The sequence below is a fragment of the Paralichthys olivaceus genome, chromosome 20, assembly GCF_024713975.1.
Source record: "Paralichthys olivaceus isolate ysfri-2021 chromosome 20, ASM2471397v2, whole genome shotgun sequence".
Classification (NCBI taxonomy): domain Eukaryota; kingdom Metazoa; phylum Chordata; class Actinopteri; order Pleuronectiformes; family Paralichthyidae; genus Paralichthys; species Paralichthys olivaceus.
The window spans coordinates 9,863,972-9,887,066 of record NC_091112.1 but is presented as its reverse complement, the minus strand read 5'-3'; the positions used below and the strand labels follow the sequence as shown (position 1 = coordinate 9,887,066).

At 42.2% G+C, this 23,095-nt stretch overlaps 2 protein-coding genes across 5 annotated transcripts; both read left to right on the top strand.

Annotated features, from left to right (window-relative positions):
* Positions 1 to 1,572: 1,572 nt before the first annotated feature.
* On the top strand, positions 1,573 to 13,084 carry LOC109631810 (zinc finger protein 385D-like). 2 transcript variants are annotated; one of them, XM_020090806.2, is made up of 9 exons: positions 1,573 to 1,875; positions 2,090 to 2,346; positions 3,742 to 3,857; positions 7,720 to 7,827; positions 8,343 to 8,511; positions 9,579 to 9,830; positions 9,914 to 10,095; positions 11,945 to 12,046; positions 12,393 to 13,084. In XM_020090806.2, exons 2-9 carry the CDS (start codon positions 2,337 to 2,339, stop codon positions 12,633 to 12,635), a joined length of 1,182 nt encoding a protein of 393 aa, XP_019946365.1. In that variant the 5' UTR covers positions 1,573 to 1,875; positions 2,090 to 2,336; the 3' UTR covers positions 12,636 to 13,084. The 2 variants fall into 2 exon arrangements, with proteins under 2 accessions (XP_019946365.1, XP_019946367.1); XM_020090808.2 differs by lacking the exon at positions 7,720 to 7,827.
* A 5,734-nt stretch (positions 13,085 to 18,818) lies between these two features.
* Positions 18,819 to 22,834, top strand: sgo1 (shugoshin 1). 3 transcript variants are annotated; one of them, XM_069515799.1, is made up of 10 exons: positions 18,819 to 18,958; positions 19,112 to 19,302; positions 19,450 to 19,658; positions 19,771 to 19,823; positions 19,918 to 19,982; positions 20,243 to 21,091; positions 21,195 to 21,326; positions 21,775 to 21,942; positions 22,094 to 22,265; positions 22,344 to 22,834. In XM_069515799.1, the coding sequence occupies exons 2-10, from the start codon at positions 19,158 to 19,160 to the stop codon at positions 22,501 to 22,503; spliced, it is 1,953 nt and encodes a 650-aa protein (XP_069371900.1). In that variant the 5' UTR covers positions 18,819 to 18,958; positions 19,112 to 19,157; the 3' UTR covers positions 22,504 to 22,834. The 3 variants fall into 3 exon arrangements, with proteins under 3 accessions (XP_069371900.1, XP_019946364.2, XP_019946363.2); XM_020090805.2 differs by having other exon boundaries at positions 18,828 to 19,302; positions 22,163 to 22,265; XM_020090804.2 differs by having other exon boundaries at positions 18,828 to 19,302.
* Positions 22,835 to 23,095: the final 261 nt, after the last annotated feature.

The window sequence follows — 23,095 nt, the reverse complement described above, 5'->3', positions numbered from 1 at the left end:
AACTCCTTTAAAAGGCCTTAATTTCTTAATGTAGCCTGTTGTGCGTTGACGTCTGTTGTCAAGGCCCCAGCTGGGGTCACACAAGATTCCATGAAACTAAACAGGTTGCCAGCGATAAACACAGCAGAGAGCTTTCGTTGCCCATCCACTCAACATAATATTACACGCTTTGGTTGCCATGACAGCCAGTGTTTGTCTGCGAGTGTGTGATGCTAAACAGCTGCAGGTGTAAAGCGATGCATTGAACTATATTACTCGAGTGCTGCTTAGAGCTGAAACCTGAGGGCAGAAACGATTTAAAAGGGGCTCGTCATTATCTCCAGGGTGACAACTGAGCTTTCTGCTGAGTTTACATTTGTGCTTAAGTGATGACATCTGGAGAGCAGGAGGCGGATCATGTTGAAGACAAGTCAATGGCGTCTCTTTCACTCATTTGAGCTTAATAAAGTTAATTTCCCTCAGTGATGTGCTCATACTTGTCTGTAACCTGGTTTCATGTAGCTGCCCCAACCACAAATCCTCTGACCTCCTGTGACAGTGGTGATTTCCAGCCTTGGCATGACTCACTTTTACTTGAGGAAAGAAGACATCTGGCTAAAACCCCGAACTCTCAAATGTGTGTCACTCTGAAAGAAACTTTTCAGCTGAGGGGGAAAAAGGCAAATAATACCACCCAGCCCCTAAAAGTGCTCTGCTCTTTCTCAGAGGAACGCCAAACGTCTGGCAATACTGTAAGTGACAAAAAGGGCGATAAATTGAGTTTATGAGTAGATATTTCCATGTCTGTGCTTTTCTCCTCCTCAGCTTTTGTTCCATGGAGTGTGTGTGTGTGTGTGTGTGTGTGTGTGTGTGTGTGTGTGTGTGTGTGTGTGTGTGTGTGTGTGTGTGTGTGTGTGTGTGTGTGTGTGCGCACACGTGTGAGTCCAGATAGGGCGGCTCGGCCAGGAGATGTTCCTTGAGTGTGTCGTACATAGGTTTGCACTTCACATACTCTTTTGTTCCACTAAATCATTTCCCTGATTGACCCTGAGTGGAGCCTAACCGCCAGCCAGGCTTTGTATCACTTCATTTCACTTCATCTTGCATGAGTCCTTGTAGTGAGGTCTGTGTGCTGCTCACTAATCAAAAATATGTTCTGAATTCATGGGCATCACTAATGAACAGGCTTGTTTGTTCAAATGCAAGAGCAAACACACACACACACACACACACACACACACACACACACACACACACACACACACACACACACACACACACACACACACACACACACACACACACACACACACACACACAGGCAGTGTGTTTGCCCGGTTTTTTTAGTTCAACAGTTGTTGAGTGGACAGTCTTCCTGAGCTAAGTCTCCTTGGAGTTCTGTACTGTGGGAAAACACATGTTGTTGTCCACTTTCCTGACATGGGGGGGGGGGTTGGGCTTGAGGACAAGAAAGTTGAAGCAAGGTCACTCTGCCAAGAAATACAGTAAACCAACTCTCAGAGGATGCGTGTGTGTGTGCAAGTCAAATCTGAGCACATGTTTGAGTCTTAGTGAGTGAATGCATATGCACAACCCTGCATAGAAGCATATAGAACCTGCATGTGTGTCTGCATGCAGTCCGGGATGTTTTCAGCTGGTCTGTTTTTCAGCTGTCTGCAGTGTGTCCTCTGCTCACTGCCCAGTGAAAGCTCCGGGATGCATCTAAAAATACCATGGGCCAAAGAGGAAAAGGACTGAGGATGGAAACCATTTCCAGAGGCAAATACGAAGAACACAGAGCTCTCTCAAATAAATCAAAAAAAGACAACAGAGCCTGGAGACGTGAAGAAACCCCCCCTGTGACAAGCAGAAGGATTTCCCCTCATCCTCTTACAGGTGCAGGATTAGTTATTTTCAATAAAGATGAGATATCCTCGTTTCTCTTATGTAGTTTTTTATATATACTGAGTTACACACTGCTTAAGTCTGTATAAAATCTGAAAGTGCTTCTTAGTGCAGTGTTTGTGATGGCACGGAGGGTTACACTCATCCAGGGCGGGTGCTGCACTCATTAAGTTAATTTCCGTCTATTTTGCTGAATTAAAAACAGATTTCTGGGAGATGTGAGATGCAGGGGTAGACTGGTGCAAGAGTCGTGAAGAGATGAAGGGGAGGAGGAGGAGGAGAAGGAGGAGGAGGAGGAGGAGTGGTGGATCCAGATGGGAAGGAGCAGCAACGGCGATGCAGGAGGGGAGAGACGGAGTGTGGAGGAGAAGACGCGCAGCCTCATCTCCGCCTGGAACATGACACACACTTTTATCAAACACTGAACGACCGGATTACAGCTCGGTGGCGACATGTATTTCGGTATGTAAACGATGCATTATGGCTTTAATCTTCAGAGGAGTGTGTGTATGTGTGTTTTACGCAGCGGAGTCACTTGTTGCTATGTTGAAGCTTTGTGAAGTCAGTCACCTGCACAGTGGAACAGACAGACACAGTGATTGTGCGGTTTATTTATCTACTGCAGCTCTGAAGTATGATCTACATGTTTAAAGAAATAACTGTGAATTCTGTCACAACAGGAGAGATGATGGTAGAGAATATAAAAGAAGACAGACTCACTAAGCAAAGTGAATGAAAATACCTATGTTTTTATTATAAATGAAAATGTTGGCTAGGTGATTATTTCATCCTGTTTAATAAAGGATAAAAGTTCTGATAAGAATTACAATAACACGATAATATGATGGTATAATAAGGATAATACTATAACAAACTGTTATACTTATTATTTATTACACTCTTACATGCACATTATTTCATATGTATATATATGTAAAATCACAGAAATCATCTTATTTAAGGTCTAAATTCTTGCAAATGCATGAAACACAGCATTACACACACACACGCACACGCACACGCACACACACGCACGCACACGCACAGCTCGTTAAAGGTAATCAGACAGTGTCAGAGCGGATGGGTGTGTTGCCGTGATGTTGATTACACATGTGAACTGATCCTGGATCAAACGCTCAGAGAAACATGCACACTAGTAAATAAGCTTTTACTTTAATGACCACATTCAATCATCTGCATGTTTGTGTGAAGGTTTGATGCTGCGTGTGCATGTGGACTAACGTGTTTTGCGTGTTAGAGTTCAGATAGATATAGATAGATTCCCTTATTGATGCCTGCAGGGAAATAATATAATTTAGTTTAATTTGGATATAATAAGTGAGTTATGTATAACTGGTAATTGCTTGTGTGTGTGTTACTCTAAAGATCTCTAAAGGCTCAAAACGTGACACGTTTTTATATTAAAGATTAATGACACATTCAGGAGAGCACCAGATGATCATTTTGACTTCTGGAGCTGAACTGACTAGTCAATTAATCATTAGTCAATATTTGATTATTGATCATTTAAGGCAACATTTCCAAAATATGTAATGGTACACTATTTTAATAAACTGTCACTATTTCCATTTTCAATAGACTCTGGAAATAGTTAACGGTTGCAGCTCTAGAAGAGTTAGGCTTTTAGTAATTTTAGAATTTAGTGGAGTCAATAAATTTGTGTCCTATAGCTAAAGAGAAAAAACTGCTTTGTTCTGACAGTTTTAATTATTTTGGTCGCTGACACTTTGAGGTCAGGAGTTTTTAATCATCATCTTAAAGAATCACCTCACCCCTCCTGAGATAATTCTCCTTATTTTTATTTGTCTGTCTCCTCCCTGCTGTGCCGTGTCTCAGGTAATGTGTGTCAAAGCATTTCGCCGCCGCTGGCCCGTCCCACGCTGTGCAGGACCCAGCCGTCCCCTGACCCAAAGCCCCTCCTCCCCTTCCACCTGCTGCCTGGATTCTTTGACGTGAGTACTGCCAGTCTCTCTGGTAGTCATGGCAACCACAATCTCACCTATACTCTACTTAAGAAAGGACAAAACCCCCAAACATAATCTTTATAGTGGACGACTGCTTGCTTTGAGTTATTTAAAAAAAAAACACAGATGTATGAGCCCACTGCCTACATCTTTCCAAATATATCACCACTGAGGCAGAGAGCTGTGACATTTCCACACATCCTGGGGGGGTAGATCTGATTCCTTGGTATTCCTCACACAGAGCTTTTCATAGAGCTGTCTGCTGCTGCGTTTGTGAGAGGTGAAGGTGGAGAGAGCCAGAGCTGGCCTTGTGCAAGCCCAGAGGAGAGCTGACGTGTCAGGAGAGTCTGAAGGCTGACTTAGGTTTACAGGGGAGTTGTGCTATTTGTCTTAATATATTCCTATTGTGATCATATGCGGAATGACATAAATCGATGGAGTAAACATGTACAGTATGTCTTGTTGCTATGGTGAGATGCACATCACTGAAAATAAGTATCTTAGACTTCATTTGTGTGTGTATTTATTTTGGGCTCACACAGCCAAGAAAAAATGATCTGTTTGTTTGCTGCTGACATGAAGAGGCTGAAAACCACTAATAAGACCATCACTGAGTCTTGCTGAAGACTCACTCTGAAGCAAAAACCACAATTTTCTTTTTGTTCCACAATCTTTACTTTGCTTTCTTGTGTCGTCCCTAATCTCTGATGTGTTCTTGTAAGAGAGACACACAGAGACAAATTGAGGGTTTGAGAGGAGGAGAGTGTATCTGCATATTGCCTGTGTTATTATTCTAAAAAATAGTGAGTGTAGTAAATTTATTTTTGTGTAGGACTGTGTGAGTATATCCTCTTCAAACCTGAAGAGACATCAGACATCGGCAGGGGTCTTAATGTCCTCTCTACCCTCTCCTCTTCTGCCCTCTCTCTGTATTTTCCACTTTGTCTCCTGCCGTCAACTTCCCTGTTTCTCATCCTCTCACATTCTTCTCTTGCTTCTGAAGCGTTACGCTCCTCATTTCTCTAAAACTTTCTCCACTGGCCCCCCCGCTCTGCCTGACACCACAAATAGACAATAAGATATTTTGAGGACAACTGGTCAACATTTGAAGGAATTCCCAAAAGGCAGACTTGTTGTCATGTTGGAGGACAAGACCATGTTATGTGAGGCCACAGTGACCTTAACCTTTGACCCCACAAATCTAATCAGTTAATTCATGCATCTTTGAAATGATTCTCTTGAGGCCTTCTTAAGACAACATGTTCACAAAGCAAAACGCTTTTTATGAGGTTACAGTGACCTTGACCTTTGACCTTTGAACACCAATATTCTAATCAAGTCATCTTTGAGTTCAGCTGGACACAAATTTAAAGAAAGATATATTTAAGATATCATGTTCACAAGAATATGATGGATGGACAGACATACATTATACATTAAATATGAACAAAAATATCATCAAGTGTGTGTGTGTGTGTGTGTGTGTGTGTGTGTGTTTGTTTGTTTGTTCTTCTTTTCCTGAAAATGAAAACATGAAACGTGTTTGCTTCCAGGCGAGTACAAATTAAAATGACAAAGAACCAAAAGCAGCAGCTCATTCATCATAACCCACCCATTTTTAGAGGCTTGTCGTCATGCATTCACACGTAACTGTCATGCTGGGACACAGTGTAAATCCAGGAACATTTATCATAAAAAATGTTGGGGCTCTTGAATGTGCTCCAGGAAAAAGTCTGTTTTACTTCACTTCACTTCCCCCATATGTTTCAGTCATAACTTTCTGCACGGAGCAGAGTGTCTGACAGGCCATCACTGCTACGTGTGAGGAGGTCTAGAGGGAACAAGCCGATTGTAATTGGAGCTGTGTGGTAGAGGCCACGCCTTCATTTACTGAATCATACTCTTAAATGTAGAGAGGGTGTCTGCCTCCTTAAATGAAACTGCGAGATGATTCCACAGTAGCTTGATAGCTTTAATGTGACAATAAGCAGAAAGTACAGATAGAAAGAGCTGGGTTCGTTTCTGCAGGTGATATTCGTGAGAGGAAAGAATAGCCAGTGTAAAAAAAAGGGTCAAAATGACTTTGCCACAGGTGCTGCTCCATCCCAGAGTGTGGAGTGGGAGTGAGGGGTAGGAGGGTGAGTGTACAGGGAGGCAGGGGGATGACTTTGATCACATGGAGACGGAGGGAGCAGCAGAGGGTTTGGAGGAGAGCAGATGGAGGGGTGAAGTCAGGAATGTGTGATGGAAGGTCAGATGGTGATACAGGAGCCTGGGGCTGATGAGGGAGGAGGGGACTGAGACGAGAGGCTTTTAGTTAAAATGCTCCTGCTCGTTCGGACTTAAAACTACACTCACATTATCATAACTGCTGTCTAATAAATGTTTCACAGTAGATTTACACGTCATGGTCGTTACAAATGTCTCATGAATGATTTCTGTTTCATAATTTGTATTCTACACGTTTCACATGAAACTGTTTTTTTGTTACATTTGTTTGTCTTATACACACAAATAGCTGCAAGGAATCAGAGAGAGATAAGAGACTGCTGAGAATCATTCCAGAGCAGCTGCCTCGAGTGATGATCAAAGAAAATGAGCAACACACACACACACACACACACACACACACACACACACACACACACACACCCCGAGAAAGGAAGAGTGAGAGAGATTCCGTTACATGTTTTACTTTTAAAAGCAAAGAATTCATGTTCAGCACTACAAACACAAGCAGTTGATCCGCAACAACACAAATATTCTTACACCAGATCAAACATCCGTAGCTTTGGCTATAAAGCTGTGTAGCTTGTATCTATATTGTAACAGGAACTGATCACATCTTGCAGGGAGTGTTTAAAGACCCCACCTAAAACTGTTTGACGGTAAAGACCCTCTGCAGGGTTGGTGTCGTGGAGTCTTCCCGGAACAGGGCTGGGCGCGTAAACACTCCCCACCCCCCCAGACTTTAAAGATGGTTGTAAAAAGTTTGTATCTCATCCACCATGGAGAGCAGAGGATGTGATCAAGTTTGCTACACTGTGGTCCGACTGGATTCCAATAATGATGGTTTTTAACTGCAGGAAGGATCAGGACAGTTTTAACCATGTTCAAATAACATATGTGACGTCATCTACTTCTCTGCTGTCCGTGAGAATCTATATTGCACTACAACAAAGTGGTTCTGATCCATGGAGTGTTCTTTTGTACCTTTTATGGGTTTGTGTTTGTCCAGTTTTTCTGCTGCCTTGGAGTGTTTCAACAGTGTAGTCAAAGGCAATTGGCCGAGACCCCCGAGCTGAGCGGGGGGCCCCAAGAACAGTTGATTATATTAGTCTACAGCATTGACAATGTTTTGACAACCCCCTTATGTTGTATGATCTGATATGACACCATAGTCGGGAACCCCCTAATGAGGCCCCATGCCACTAACTCTCTGCTCCATAATTTTAGAGGTTTGGTTGAAGACTAGAGACTCAAAATGTGTGTTTATGATGTACCTGGAGGGGGGGGGGCTGCACTGTTTATAATTTAAATTATAGATTGGAATTATGCAGTTTGGGGGTTTGGGTTGGTTTGGTTCGATGTAGGCCCCCAGGTCCCTTTTGAAACGCTCCTTATTGAATGTTAGTAAATGTTACTGTGTGTGTGTGTACATGTATATACATGTATTGCACCAGCTATGTGTTTGTGTTCATGTCTGACTGGGTGCCAGATCAGCTACTCCCTCATTCCGCTGCTTCTTACCTCCAAGAGAATTTTAATTATGTGCTTCTCTAAACACATTGTTTGCAGACAGTGTGTCATTTACAACGTACGTGATCACTTTCACGACTCATTGTTGCAGATGGATCATGTCCACAAAGCTCTGATCAGCCCCGGCTTCGGGCTTACCTCGCAGCTGAAGAGGAAGACAAGCTCCTGTGGAGTGTGTCGACTGAAGTTCAACTCTGAGGTGGGCGGTGTCGTGCATAAAAGAAACGCTTTAATTGTTTTTCTTTCTGGGCTAATTTTATTTCTCACACACACCCTTTTGCATGACAGCTGAGGAGCCCTGCCCTGTCATGCTGGTTCTGAGGGGTTAGAGCCGCCTGCTTTATTCACTGGGTGAAATGTGCACACCTCTAATATTTGACCTTTGCAGGGTGTTATATTTTCCATTGTGCTGAATGCAGAACGATTCACATTCTATTTCCAGTAAGAAAGTCTGGGAAAGTGTTGACAGGTAAAATACATGAAAAACAGCAGTATCTTGCACTTACATCAGGAATATTATTATAAAAATTTACTTGTTGCTCTGTGTGGGTTGCTCTGTCAACCAATATGGGATTAATATCAGCCTCTAAAACCAAAGCATATTTATCATTCAAGACAAGTATTCTAATTTAAAATAAAAACGTCAAGTTTCCATGAGAAAATAATTGTGTGTATGCAGTTAGTTCATACTCTCTTGCTTGCTCTTGTGCACAGGTGCAGGCGTCTTCCCATTATAGTGGCACCAAACACGCGAAAAGGCTGAAAGCTCTTGACGGCCCAGATTTAAAGATCAGGACCTCTGAACCAATCGCCAAGGAAACCACATCGCAAATCCTCCCGTCGCCCTGCTCGCAGCCCTCCAGCTCTGACACAACATCAAGAGGTGTGTGTCTCTGCAGACACAAACACACACACGCACTGCACAAGTGTGTGTGTGTATGCAGACATTAAATATATTACAGAGTTAGATATTTAAATGTACAACCCAAACCTTCTTTTCCCACTCGTGACTTTTAACTCTTTGATGTGATAGACCTCCTGCTGCTTTGGGTTTCACAGTGAGGAGATTAAAGGTTGAGCATTATCCTCTGCTTCTTCTTCATGTCTACATTTACCCACCTCATTCAGTAGCCTCCTGTGATCAAAAACACACTGCTTTGAATGTGTGATCTCTGGGAAGCTGTGCAGTGTGTTTGTGTATCTGTGTGTGTGTGTAAGCAGTCACCTACACTAGTGCCTGGAAATATGTCAGCATAAATGTGAAAGTGCCAAGTGCTCTCCAACATGAGCGCGTATACATGCGCCAGTGCTGATATGCTACTTTTGCATGTGTGTGGGTGTTAAGGAATGAAAATAACAAATTTCGCTGCAAGCAAAAGAGTGAAAAAAAGATAGAAGAATTGCGTGTGACACCGCTGATATAAGAGTTTGTTTGTGTGAGGGAAAGAAAGAGTGATCATTTCCAGTTTGGAGTTAGTGTAGGGCAAGTGGAGGAGACGGCAGGAGAGGCCTCTGAGGGTTACTTCAGCAAACAGCCTGCTCTGCCTCTCAGAGTGAGGAATCAATGGTAACTCACAGACACTTACTCAGCCAGGCAGCGCTAATCATTATTATTAGCAAAGTCTGAATCCTCAAATCAGCACTGGCTCCTCCAGGGAACTGCTTAAAAATACATATTAGAGCCAAAGCATTTCAACACAAAACTGTTTGAGTGCTGGGAGACAGATCCTATGGGAAATCATTGATTATCAGTGTTATTAGAGAGGTTGCTAGAGCTTCTAATCACTTGTAGCCTGGTGAGTTTTTATCTCTGTCTCTGAGGAAGACTTGAAAGTGGTGCAAGAGTTCAGGAATTTCAGAGAATACAAGATAAATAGAAAAATGTTTGTTCCCACTCCCTCTCCCTCTCTCTTTCTGTTTGTTTCTCACACGTCTCAATGTACTCCTCAGAACCTCCAGCCCCAAACCCTGCTTCCGAGGCTGCGCCAACGAGCAGCGGCCCCACTGAAACTGTGAAACCACCGTCTGAATCCTCGCTGTCACCCAGCCCGAGGACGACAGAGACAGAGACGCAGGGAGTTGGGGATGCGGAGGTTGTCCCAGAGGAGGAGACAGAAGAAGAGAAAGCTATTCGTCTCCTGTACTGCTCCCTCTGCAAGGTGGCTGTCAACTCCGCTTCGCAGCTGCAGGCCCACAACAGCGGTGAGAAACTCATTGCAGTTGTCAGGTTTACCCTATGCACTGTGTTTGATCCTGATGCCGAAGCGACTTTATATCTCCTGCAGGCACTAAGCACAAGACCATGCTCGAAGCTCGAAGTGGCGATGGAGCCATCAAGTCCTTTCCCAGGGCGGGGGTGAAAGCCAAGTGGGCCGCGCCGCCGGAGTCGTCGACCGGACTCCAGAACAAAACTTTCCACTGTGAGATCTGCGATGTGCATGTCAACTCCGAGACTCAGCTCAAACAGGTTCATTGATGAAAATGCCAAGTGAAAAACGAAGCTTAGGTCAGTTAGTTGGTACAGTGATTCACACAGAGATGAATGTTTCTCACTGTAATTGTAACACACGACAATACTAAGCGAAGTTGTTAAGTTGAAGTTACTAAGTGAGTCCTCAGTCTTGGATATCATGTGGAAGGAGCGCCCAAATGTCAGACATACATTTGAAATGATTCAGTATTGGAACAGATGTGAATATGCCTGAATATAACAGTGGTTCTTTAGAAAGCCTTTGCATGAACATTCTGGGAGTCATTAATTTTTTTTTACTTTTGCAAACTTGCACACACAGTTCCTTATTCATAAGATGTTGATGTTTGGTACAAACCTAAATTACAAGCTGTAATTTTTGAGCCATTCTTCTGTGTGCACAAATCCACTTTTACATTTACCATTAGCTATAAAAACAGGCAGGTTTGATATTCCCCCTCAGCCGGAAACGCTTTTCTATTTAATTTAGGTGTGATTGAAGACAGTCTGTTTTATGATTTCTAAGCTCATTATGCAAGGATATATACGGGCTACACCTTTTAGTAAATGTCTTTAATCTTGCTTGTTTTGTGTTTGTGAAAACTTATTTGATGCAGATTGTATTCATAGAGCTTGGGACAGATAACATTCTTCTTTTTCTAGTTATGTACTTGTCTGATCTTTTTTTTCTCCGAGTCTGTGTGCGTAATCATTGACTGGATATAAAGATGGATGACATAGCTGCTCCACAAGAGTGAAACCAAATCATCTAGATTGCTCCTTAGAGGCTGTCTGGAATATATCCTGCCACCTCCATGTTAGCAGATGGGGCATTGACCAGATAAAAAGGCGATAGGAGATTTCAAATACATTTTTTACAAAGATGTTTTCTGTCATATAAAGTACTTCTTATCACACTGATGTAGGTTTATGTTTGCAAAAAGTCACGATTGTCAGCTGTGACATACATTGACAGGCACTTCAGACCGGGGCTCCATGCCCCAATCGTTACTGCTCTGGTTCAAAATTATGTCAAAACCACAAAAGGACAGCATCTGTAATTTGGAATATTTGTCACTTTTTGTAAAATGGGAGAGAGTGACAACATATCATCCATGTTCATATACAGTATATGAGCATAATGCAACAAAGAACACAATTAACTTACTAAATAACACACTAACACTGGGCAGGTGACACAAGAAACTGGCCCATCACTCTCACTGGTTGGGGCCTCTTGTGCATGTGAAGCTATGAATTGTCACACGGAATTGTCGCTCACAAAGGAGAGACAGTCAAATGCGTCAGCAGAGCCACCAGCAATTCAGGACCATGCATATTTATTCCAAATCACAGCGTGAACATCTCACACCTGTCACGGCCAAAAAGTGAAACTCACAGATCGCTCATCATGGAGTGCAAAGATACTGAGCTTAGTCTGAATGTGATGATAGCATTAGCATCTGTTGGCAATATGAATGCATAGTGTCGGTCCTCATATCTGACTGTTTAAACGTTGTCTTTGGCCAGGTGCTCATGAATATTTAGCAGTTCACTGCTGATTGTGTGCCGCACTAGCTGTAGCCATCTGCTTGTGCTTGTCAAATTTCCTAACCCACCTCCCATGAATATTTTGAACCTCAAAGTCTGCGCCAACAAATTATCCACATTCTGCCTGAATCGTCTAAGTAGGAACTTTTGATTAGGCTTCCCTTAATTCCCTCTTCGCTGATTATTCAAATTTCTAAACAAAAGTGATGGTCGCTTTCTTTCTGTTTCTGTGCTGTCTGCATCTCTGCGTTTATCTATTGCAGCATTTCTCTGTCCATCTGTCTCCCCTCTCCAGCACATCAGCAGCAGGAGACACAAGGACAGAGCTGCAGGTAAACCGGCCAAGCCCAAATTCAGCCCTTACACTCCCACCCAGCGGCACCAGACTTTCCAGGCGGTAAGTTCGCTGCTGAAGCTCGATTTACTTTCCCTCCTCATCAGTGTGTTTGTGTACAAGAGGTGATTCTCCAGAGCCCTTTCCAGGAAGCTCCACTCCCTACTGCCAATGAGACAGCTAGTCAGAGATATGATAGGAGTTGAAAAATCTTCCGTCTGAAATGTTTTACTTCTATGTCAGAAACTGTCTTATTAAGATTAAGATGTTTATAACTGGGACAGCTTCTAACGCTATTTGTAAAGTAGCTGCTGACACCTTCTCGTCTTGTCCCTCTCTGGTTTCATACTGTTCACTTTCCACAGAATAAAAATCTTGATTGTGTTTCATGTGTCCATTTCCTCCTCAGATTCGACTGGCTCTACAGAAGAAACAAGACCTGACCAAACCTCTGGCCTCGACTCTCCTACAGCATCAACTTTCTGTAGCTACCGCAGCCGCCATGGCAACACTGGGCCCCTTCCCCCTCCGGCCCGCTTCAAACTCCAGCCCCGGCCTATTTCAGAGTCAGCCTCTCTCCCAGGCTCTTCTGCATCCGGCCCCTGGACCAATCTGTTCAACACACACATCGGTGTTGTTTTCCCCTTACTGACCCTATGGACGTTTCAATCAGCTCTGAACTACAGGTAAAGGCAGAGCTGACACCTGAGAAGACGTGATTTCAAACGGTACTTGCTTCACACATCAATAGATACTTTGGGTGTCATGGACCAGGGGGCTAGGACCACACGACAGGATGGGATGGCGAAGGCACGAAAGCAGCAAATGAGTGAAATGTTGAGTGCATGCACAGATGTAGCCATCACAGAAGTATAACTTAACGCAACATTTGTGCTCTACTCCATTAACTTTTATAGATTTATAGATAATCCGTATAGCATTTAAGAGAGTCCTTCTTTCATTGAACCTCCATGATGACTATAACTCTGTGTGTGCTCGTGCAGATATGCATCTTATGAATGAATGTGTGAATGCCAATCAGAGCATGCTTGACTCAAGATATTTGTTATTTTCCAATAAACAATAGCTGTGGATACTCATGTTGGATTCCAATATTTTTTTTTACCCTTACTGTCTCCAAACTCTTAAAAACTTGCATTATTTCCATCCAGCCATCCTCCCAGGGCTTTTCTGTGTGAGTGTTTTATTAACACTCAAAGTGCTTATAGAACAAGCTACAGTCATCCATTCACACACTGCTGGCACAGCTGTCAGGAGCAACTTGGTGATCAGTATCTTGCCCAAGGACACTTTGGCATGTGGACTTTGGCATGCAGACTCGGGCATGCGAGAGATCCAACCACTGACCTTGGTTGGTGGCCCCCAGGGAAGTGTATTGCAGGGCCAACACCCATTCCTATTCACATTCACAATGATGGTTTGATTTAGAGTCTCCAATTAACCTTTGGACTGTAGGAGGACACATGCTGAAGCACGCATTTTGGTAGATAACTTTTTAAAATAACAGTTCAGCAAGACACTCATCAGTTTGTGGGATGGCTCTTTGTTTTAACAGATTTATTAGATTATAGATAATCGGAACACGTCTATCTTCGTACTTTCTGTTCCGTGTGTACGTGTTCACCCAGACATGTGATGTGTCGAGACGCACTCAGGCATCACCTCCTCCTAAACCAATAACTCTTTTAGTTGAGCCTCTGACCTGAGCCTGTTTCATTCTCCTTCTCTACAGCACGCAGAAACAATCATTCCTTGGTCTGTGTTCAAGTATTTGCCAAAATAATGGAAAGGACGCATCCATAGTCTTTATTTGGCTTCATGAAACTTTTCTTCTTTTTCCAACTATTTATTCCTGGGGAGTACAGATAACCCCTTTCACCCCCACTGCATCCCATCCAACGTCATTTCTCTGAGAAGAATCAAAGCAGGAATGCGGTGTCCTTCTTCATCGTCTGTCTTTTTGATCAGGTTTACTGCATCATGCATCTCATTTTGAACTAGAGGTTTAAAACAAGTGAGCTGCAGCTGGGGTACGGTCACTGATCTGAGGAGCTGTTTATGATGTTGAAACATGTCAGGCAGACGTTTAGATTTTGTCTCAGGCTTGTTTCTCCTTCTGCAAATTCCTCTTACCACTATTAACTATTTTAATCGTGACTGAATCAGATAATGATGACATTATCTAAATTATCTGACATCTGAGTGATGGCCATTTTAACCTTTCTCCGAGGCTGAGTTCAGTTCATCGGGTCAGAGGCTCTGTGATCGCAGCTTTTTCAACTTTCCATGACTTCTCGTTTTCTTTTCGTCTTTCATCAGCAGACTGACACCAAACTGGATTAATTAGACATTGTCTGCTTTTGCTACCAACAGCTGCTCCAAAGTAAATAATTCCACCAGCCAATTCACAGAATTATCATCCAATCAATCAATGCCTCCTGATCCTCCAGTTGTCACAGCAGTCATTATTATTGTTATTAATTGTGTGGTGCAGTGATCGTGAACATCTGTGTGTGGGATGCTCTATTTTCAAAAGGCTGTCGGAATTCAGACCTCCTCTGGCCCCTTACCTCCTGGGCTCAGTCCCTCGCCAGCCTTCACTTTTCTCCTATTTGTCGTCTTTCTTTCGTTATCTCTTTTTACGTTTTTACTCTTTCTCAGGGCATCCATGAGCACATACACGCATGAGCATATGTCAGCAACACAAAAGCCTGACATCCAGGGAATTTTTCATTCTCTGCTACCTGGACGGAGTACAAAGGTACAGAACAGAGCGGTGCATGCCATGCGAGGGCAGTTCTGCTCAATGCTCACATAGAAAAAGACTATAATAAGATTTTGGCATGAGGATGCAGCATTTTGACGTCTGCGTTTTGCAGATGTCATAAAACAAAGATGGTAATGAGAATATGATATAACAGAGATGAGGGATGGAAGATGAAACTCGACTTAAAAAATAAAACATGAAATACTACTGCCAACTGAAAAGTAATAAAAAAAATATTAAGTTAAATAAGAATAAACACTGGGGGAATTCTTGTTGCTGGAATAAATTAGAAAAAAAAAATGGGAAAGGGTTTTGAGGATTGATTGAAAGAATAGGCCAACATTTTGGAAAATACAATAATTAGCACTTTATTGTTTTTACACTTTTTTTGTATGCGTAAGTATATAAAGTTTTGATTAATTAGTATTAGAGGTCAGACACAATCAGAAAGGAAGTCTGTTTCCCTGTAAACATATTTACTATACAGATATATTAGTATGTTAGTGTCTTCTCATTCAGGCAAATGTATGTATCTATCAAAAATATTGGAAAATCCCTTTAAAAGCACACTTATATTGTGTGACAGACATAAATATGGCAAATTTACGGGGTTATGACTGAAACAATTTTAATGATAAATTTAAAAAAATAGTACCAACATTTTCATCATTGTTATTCATTCAGAACACAGCTTCCCACTGCCCAGGGAACAAAAGCTGGCATTTTATATTCCTTATTCTATTTCCATTTCTAAGTAGCAGCCGTTGCTGTCGAAGCGCCAAACAGAATTTGTTTTAGTCCCTGTGAGGCGGTGTGGCATGGAGCAACACATCAGTAAATGGAGGGGATGTTGGCTGTGAAGTAAATGGCACAGCAGGGTGTTTAAGAGCAGGCTGTAGGGCATAATGACCAAGCTGCAACCCACAGAGAGCTGAATGTGTGTCTGTGGCTCGGTGCCGCTGTCGGCCAGGTTCAAAGAGATGTATTCTGCTGGAGGAGAGCTCCTTCATTTAGCGATGCAGTCAGACACAAGCCTTCCTCACACCAGGGAAAGGCTTTCAGGTTAGAATCCTGCAATATTGAAAGACATAATAAATGCAAATGTAAACACAGTCGATGGTCCAGCTGTAGTAGCTAATAACTACACAGGCACCCTTAATTATGGTCATTTTACCAATTAGGTGGTAATGTTATGCTATAGGTTAGAGGAGGCTTTTTTTGGGAAATGGGTCTGACATCCATATCTACCATTCGAGGGATTGTGTTGGAGCTCTGTCAGCTTTGGTTACCTTTGCAAACTACTCGCCACCTACTGCAAATGAAGAGCAAACTTTGGACTTACATGATTTTGAGAAAGGGTATGAGCACATCATAATTTGGGTTGCTGTGGCTCAGGATGTGGGAACCAGAAGGTTGGTGGTTTAATCCCCAGCTTCTCCAGTCCTTGGGCAAACAGTAGTATGTTTACCTCTAAATGAATGTGTGATAAAACATAAATTTTACTTATAGTGTAAACCACTTTGAGTGTTCTATAAGACTCGAAAAGTGCTACATAAATACAGTCGAAATTATATTGTTTATTATGTATATAGTTTATGTTTAATATATAATATTTTTGATATATGTATATTTTTGTTGTGTTGTTATTGATGCTGATTTCAGTTTCAATCATGTTGAAATGTTTAGTATAATTTCCTGGCTTCCTGCATATGTGCTATCTTTACGACAAGCATCATTATCCTAATAAGTCTTGGACTGTGTTGTTGATGTTCTCCTTCTGTAACTAAACTAAAGAAAAAAGGGTAAGGATGTAGGTGGCAACTCATCAATCTGAGATTCATAAAACAAGCTATAATCTGATTTCCTGAGCTGTTTCTGGCTTAAGGTTTGCTTTTGTGGTTGATTACAGACCCTGTGCTATGATTTCATTATCATAAATCGTGAGTATGGCACCATATGCACATTTTCCATATTAAAAAAAGGAGGGCTGTGTATTTTGGGTCCCGTCTGAGGCGAGTGCACAGATTAGAGCTAATACTTTTCATCTGGCAAGAAAGCAGATGATCTTTTTATTGGCCAGTCAGACTGTCTGGACAGGGATGGGTGAACTAGAAATCAGATTGGACAAGGATTCGCTTGTGAATCCCTGATATTAGTGCATCACATCATAAGATATTTGAACTAGTAGCTCCTGTTATACTCAAAAGGCAGTGTCTTCTTCTGTGTTGTTGTCTGCAGTCAGTTGTTGTTTGTATCTTTATTGTGCCTTGATTTCTCTCCGACTAGCACAAAACCCACTCCGTTTAAAATTTCAGTCCCTTCTGTCCTTTTCCTGTACCTGTGATAATAAGTTTCTCTCCAGGCGTCTGACACAAGGAGAGTCAGGGGTGGCATGAAATGACTGTGTGATGGATTTGTCCATTAAACCAAGCTGTGCTAAAACCTGTGGAGTCCCTCCGTCTTACTCTATGTTTATCTCCCTCCTGTCTCTCTTTTTTTTGATTTAATACAAAAAGGCTTGTGTACAAAACACACACTCACTATTTCCCTGCAATAAGGGAGCAGCTGTAACACTAACTCACCTTTAGCAAGAATAAAGGACCTTTTAGTTGAAAAAGAAGTGATCTTATTATTAAAACAGTGAGTCATTATAGATTTGTATGGCTCACTTAGTAACGGAGCACTCACACCTACAACACTTACTCAGACCCACCACAAATACCAAAAGGCCATGCCTGTTACTAAAAAGAGCTTATGACGTTAGCTGGATTTTTGCATAGTTTTTTTATATTTATTTTCTTAGTAATAAATCTTAACTGCTATTCTTATGCAACCTGTATAGAAATAATCCCATTGAAAACATCTGTGAGAAAAGTGAGCTAAATCAACAATGAACCACATACTTTACCCAAGGGTCTTGCCCAAAAGTACAAGCCTGTTTTACAGCTGAGGCACCCGTACTGAAGTCATTTGTTTTCAGAGGGCGACACTGACAACACAGCGCTTCACCAAAACCCTTCTCGTAGCCTCAATACGCCACTCACTTGGCTGTCGCAGACACTTTCTTGGATCCTCGCTGACAAAAACAGTCCAAATGGATGTTGCATTAGCTGCAGTGCCCTGCACGAAGGGTGCTAGTTTCTTCCCCAGTTTGCTGCCAAGTAAGACATGCCTGCTTGACTTTGACTTGAGAGAGAAAATGAGATCATGACCAGTTATTTTACTGTAATTCAATATTTACGGAACATTTACTGAGTAAAACCTGAGAAAGGGCAGGAATAGGCACTCGTGGCATTGAAGTAGGATTTTAATGGGAGACAGTTGAGTTGGTGTATGAAGGTATATGCCCTAAGATTGTGTGTATATAGACCCTAAGATAGTGTATATATAGGCCCTAAGGTAGTGTGTATATTGGTCCTAACATAGTGGGTGTTTAGGCCCAAAATGAGTGTGTATATAGACCCTAATATAGTGTGTATATAGGTCATGCGATCACGTATATATAGGCCCTGAGATAATGTATATATAGGCCCTAAGAGCATATGAAGTATATATGGAGTATATGGGGCCAAAGATAGTGTGTATGAGGTGCATCTTTCATTATCATGCGTTACATGTGCAATTTTCCATTTATCATTTCATGGACAATATCTTTACTTCCATCATTAATACCATTAACAATTTTACGTTCATGATCATGTGAAATATTTTGTTTTCTATATTTTTGGAACTCATCTTACTTGTATTGCGATATATTTAAACACTGGTTCTCTCCTGATATTTTGATACTTATTTTTCATATTTCTATATAATTATTTGTTATTGCAACTTTGGAGAAAGATCTGGCACAAGAAGTCCCTTCAACGTAAATACAGTTCTATCTCATCTCATCTCATCCAAGTGATAGAAGAACTACACATCGTGAGTAAATATGAAATCACTACTATAGGTACAATTTCTTTTCCTCTGTGCATCAGCGCCATCTTGCGAAACGTTATTTTCACTTGGAGGAAGTGACGTCTGCTGAAATTTCCACCAATCAGCACTCGCGGCTCAAAATTCGAACGTTAACTCGTTGAGAGTCTGCTAGTGATCAGAGAGAAAACTTATCATCCGCTGCCATTTTGAACTAAATAGCACATTTGTCTTATTCACGCATCGAGCAGCTTGTCGATGCACACATGCTGGTAAGTCGATTTATTTTATAACGTCCTCCTGCGGCTACGGAAGATAGAGCGTGCGTGTGGTTGACGTCAAGTAGCCTGCTAACCTAGCTAGCAGGTTAGCCGAGTCGTTTGTTTTGCTAAGGTTTGTGGTCACAATGCTGCGCTGCTGATTAGCCGGACAACCCACAAACGCTTGAAACCCGATCGGAGGTCGTGAGCCATGGTGAAAGAACGGGCCCAGAAGAAGTCCTTCCAGCAGAGTCTGGAGGACATCAAGGACAAGATGAAAGAGAAGAGGAACAAACGGCTGGCGAGTGCCACGGCTCCCAGCAGAGGACGACCCAGAATCATTCACAAAAGCAGCGGTGAGGATCAGCACGTTTCCCACAGTTAATGTAACTGAAATCAAAATATATGTTCATTATAATGTACTTGTAAGATGCAGGTGTTGGTGGTATTTTGCCCCTATTGAACATGATAATCTTATTTGACCTTATTGTGTTTACTCCCAGGGGTCATCTCCACACACAACATCCTGAACGGTGTCCAGCAGAACAACAAGGCGCTGGCTGTAGCCCTGCAGTCTGAAAAGGAAAAAGTGAGACAAGCCAACGCAGTGATCCTGCAGCTGAAACGAGAGCAACAGGCTCTGTTCCTTCACCTGCTCCTGCTCAAGAGGAAGCTCAAGGAGCAGGAAGCCCTGACAGCGAGCACCTCAGAGGTACCCTTCACTTCCTCTTGCCCATATCCAGTCCATGTTTCACATTAGAGCTGATTCTGGATTTCACTTACAAATTGTCTGAATGTATATTTTTGTGTATGTATCTTTTTAGACAAAAGCTACAAACATCTCCGTTGAACCTCAGCACCACAGGAATTCAGCAAGGTAACTTTAAAATGGAAAGTTCATTGCAGAACATTTTATTACAACCTTTATCCTGAGTTTTTTGACTGACAATCTGTTACTGTTTTATTTTCAGGAGAAAGCGGACCAACCAGAACCCTGATGAGCCTGTTGTGTGCAAAGCCTCACCAATTAGTGCAGGTATAGCTAACTCATCAGCTGAGAAAAGAGTAGAAATACTCATTTTGTTCATCCACGTAGATATTAAGTTGCATTGTAGGACATAATTAAAATTTTTATTCAAACGATAGGTTGATCCCCAAATTTATTTAAATATAATCTGTTCTTTGGATTTTCAGAAAATTACACAAAGCTGTTGATTACAGTATTCCAATAAACTACTGCATTTGTCTTCTGAAATTGAGCTTGTATAATTCATAATGTTGTCTTTTTCTTCACAGAGCCTCAGACCTCTGGACAACGTGGATGTGACAAGCAGGCTACTTTACCATCCTCAGTGGGTGTACGTCGTCGGCACACTGACAGAAGAAACAACAGGAGGTCTGAGCGTGTGCAGGAACAGAGGTTGTTGAGTGGGGGTGACGCCGCAGCATGCTTAGAGACTTTAATAGCGAGTCCTATTCAGGGTGATGAAAAAAATCCAAATCAGCCACAGCTTGGTCCAGAATCAGAACTTGCAGATCTCATTGACAATGAAGAGTTTCAGCACTCTACCCCTGAACAAGTCCCACCTAAAAAAATCAACCACCAGCAGCCCAACAGGAAACAAGCCCAGCGAGAGCCGCGCACCAAACCAGAGGCGCCTGCACGGAAAGCTGAGAGAGGCCGCAGACCAGAGCGTGCTCAGTTAAAGAAACCATGGGAGAATCCCAAACCCAGAACCCGCTCCAAGAGTCGGGACCGTTCAGCCACGCGTTCCAGAGCAGCACCTCCATCGCAGGGCAATAAGCTCAACACATCACTGGGATTTAATGACACGTTTGACTTCGACTGTGAAGAGACGGTACACGTCACACCGTTCAAGGCGAAGGCTGAGGACAGTCAACCGGCCACACCAATCAGTGAAGAGGCTCCGCAAAGAGAACAGGCCCAGACTGATGCACCACATGTCACTTCCAGACTGAATGAGTCGAGCTCGTCATCACCATCATCTGAATCTGAGGACAGCCTTTATGTTCCTCAAAAAACCAGGGGGAGACAGACTTCACTGGGCAAGACCAAAGGGATCACCACCCGTAGAGGCCGGCCCAGACAAAAGGAAAACATCCCTCCAAAAAAAGAGATCTCTGGTGAGAACATGGGCATTAATTTCACATTACTTTTAAAAGCTTTGAAAGAGACATTTAATGGTTATAACCAAACAATTTCTGCCATTGCTTTTTTGTTTTATAGTCTTTAGAGATGAGGAATCAAGTCCTAAGACTGCAGAGCCTGAAGAGAAAGAAGGTCATCTCCCTCACTGCCCTGATTTGAGCTTCTCTAACAGCCCTAACCCTGAGGGGGTGGAACAGGAACATCACCAAGGTGAGCACATGTTCTGCAACATGTTCACTTTATGTCTGTTAAAATAGTTTATAGTGTTTGAGTTCTTATGCCACAGGGAGACCGACAAAACAATCTGCTAATCCGCCTGTGTGGCAATAATATTATTATTATTATGTATTTACCCACGGTAAAGGGCTTTTTTCTCAGTTTGGATGCAGTGGCAATTTAGTAAAATTAAGCTGCACACTAAACTGGACCTTTCTTTCTTTCCACTCTGACGACTCTTTGTTGGAATATTCCAGCAGCATAGACACACAAGTTTGACATCAATGTTTTTCAGATTGTCATTTTTTTCTGATTGTCAGAAAAATAATAACGAAAATGTCAGGGTGAGGAAAATTGTTATGGTTCCTTTTGGGGCTTGAATGTCTGTTTTTTTGCAAGTGGTCATTTGTTTTAAAGGTGAATATTTGTGTATGTTTGCCAGAACCTCACAGTGAGATGATGGAGGAGGATTGTTTGCTTCCTGTCAGCCCACTGGTTGAAGCTGAGATGATGAGAATAGACAACGTCCTGTCCAACTTCAGAGATTCCACCAGCGACACTCCTCTTTTACCACATCAAACACCTCAGCGGATCAAGGCGTGCAAGAAACGTAAGCTTATTGGCCAATGACTGTCACTTCTCTGTGCGTCATCTCTATTGCACTCTGAGTTTGTTGCTGTTCACTGGTGTACGCTCAGAAATACACACAACTTCTGTTTCCTTTTCTCTTTCTCGTCACATCTTCCTTCACATTTCTACAGGTGGGCTTGGTGTAAGGACAGCAGGGCGGGGCTTGAGTCTGTGTGATATGACCAATATGTCCCCTGCAGCCTATCGCAAGTACCCCTCTGATGGCAGATGCTCCACTCCTGTCCCCACTCGCAAGCGGCGCTGCACCATGGTGGTGGACTACAAGGAGCCCTCGCTGAATGCGTAAGTTTGCATATTAAAGCCACTCATGGTAAATGTTTTATACTGTACGAATTCTCAATTATATTCTCATCCTAACAGGAAACTTCGGCGGGGAGACAAATTCACAGACCTGCAGTTCCTCAGTTCTCCTATATTCAAGGAGAAGACTGACAGGGGGTCTGTGCAGAAATCAAGGAACTCTGTGAGCGGCAAGCAGACGTTTGAGAAATACAATGAGTCATTTGTCGGCTGTCGCTGAAAGCAGCGACCTTGTTTTCAAGTGTTTGCTGACATTGTCAGAGTTTGGTTTTCATTTGCAAGGTTGCATCTTTCTGTGATATATGCTATATATATATATGCGTAGGATGCGTATATGTATATACGCATAATTTGACTGTGAGCAGGAGAAGATTGTTTTCCCTTAACTTTTCATGTTTCATACTTTTACTTAAATTCTCTCTTCTCTCCTCTACTTCCTCATTTTCCGAAAATCGGATTTTAAATATGTTGTGCCATCATACCTAAATGAGTATGAGCTTTTCTGAATATGAGCACGTTAATGTCTTTTAATAAATTTAATCTATCCCTCATCTATACATCTTATCCTTAAAGACTTGTGGGGGTTGGGTGGAGCCATAGGGCCAAATGTGTATCTGTTAAATTTTTCGGTTAAAATGTTTTACTCTTTCGTAAAAAAGAACACAAATTATATTAATGGCTCTGCTCGAATGACAAGTTTAGACAATGAGCTTTATTGGAGAGCAATTTTTTATTCTGAAGGGTTAAAACTGGAAAACTGAGTTCCATCTAAACTTGTTTGTTTAGGTTGAACTCAAAACTCAAAAATTGTT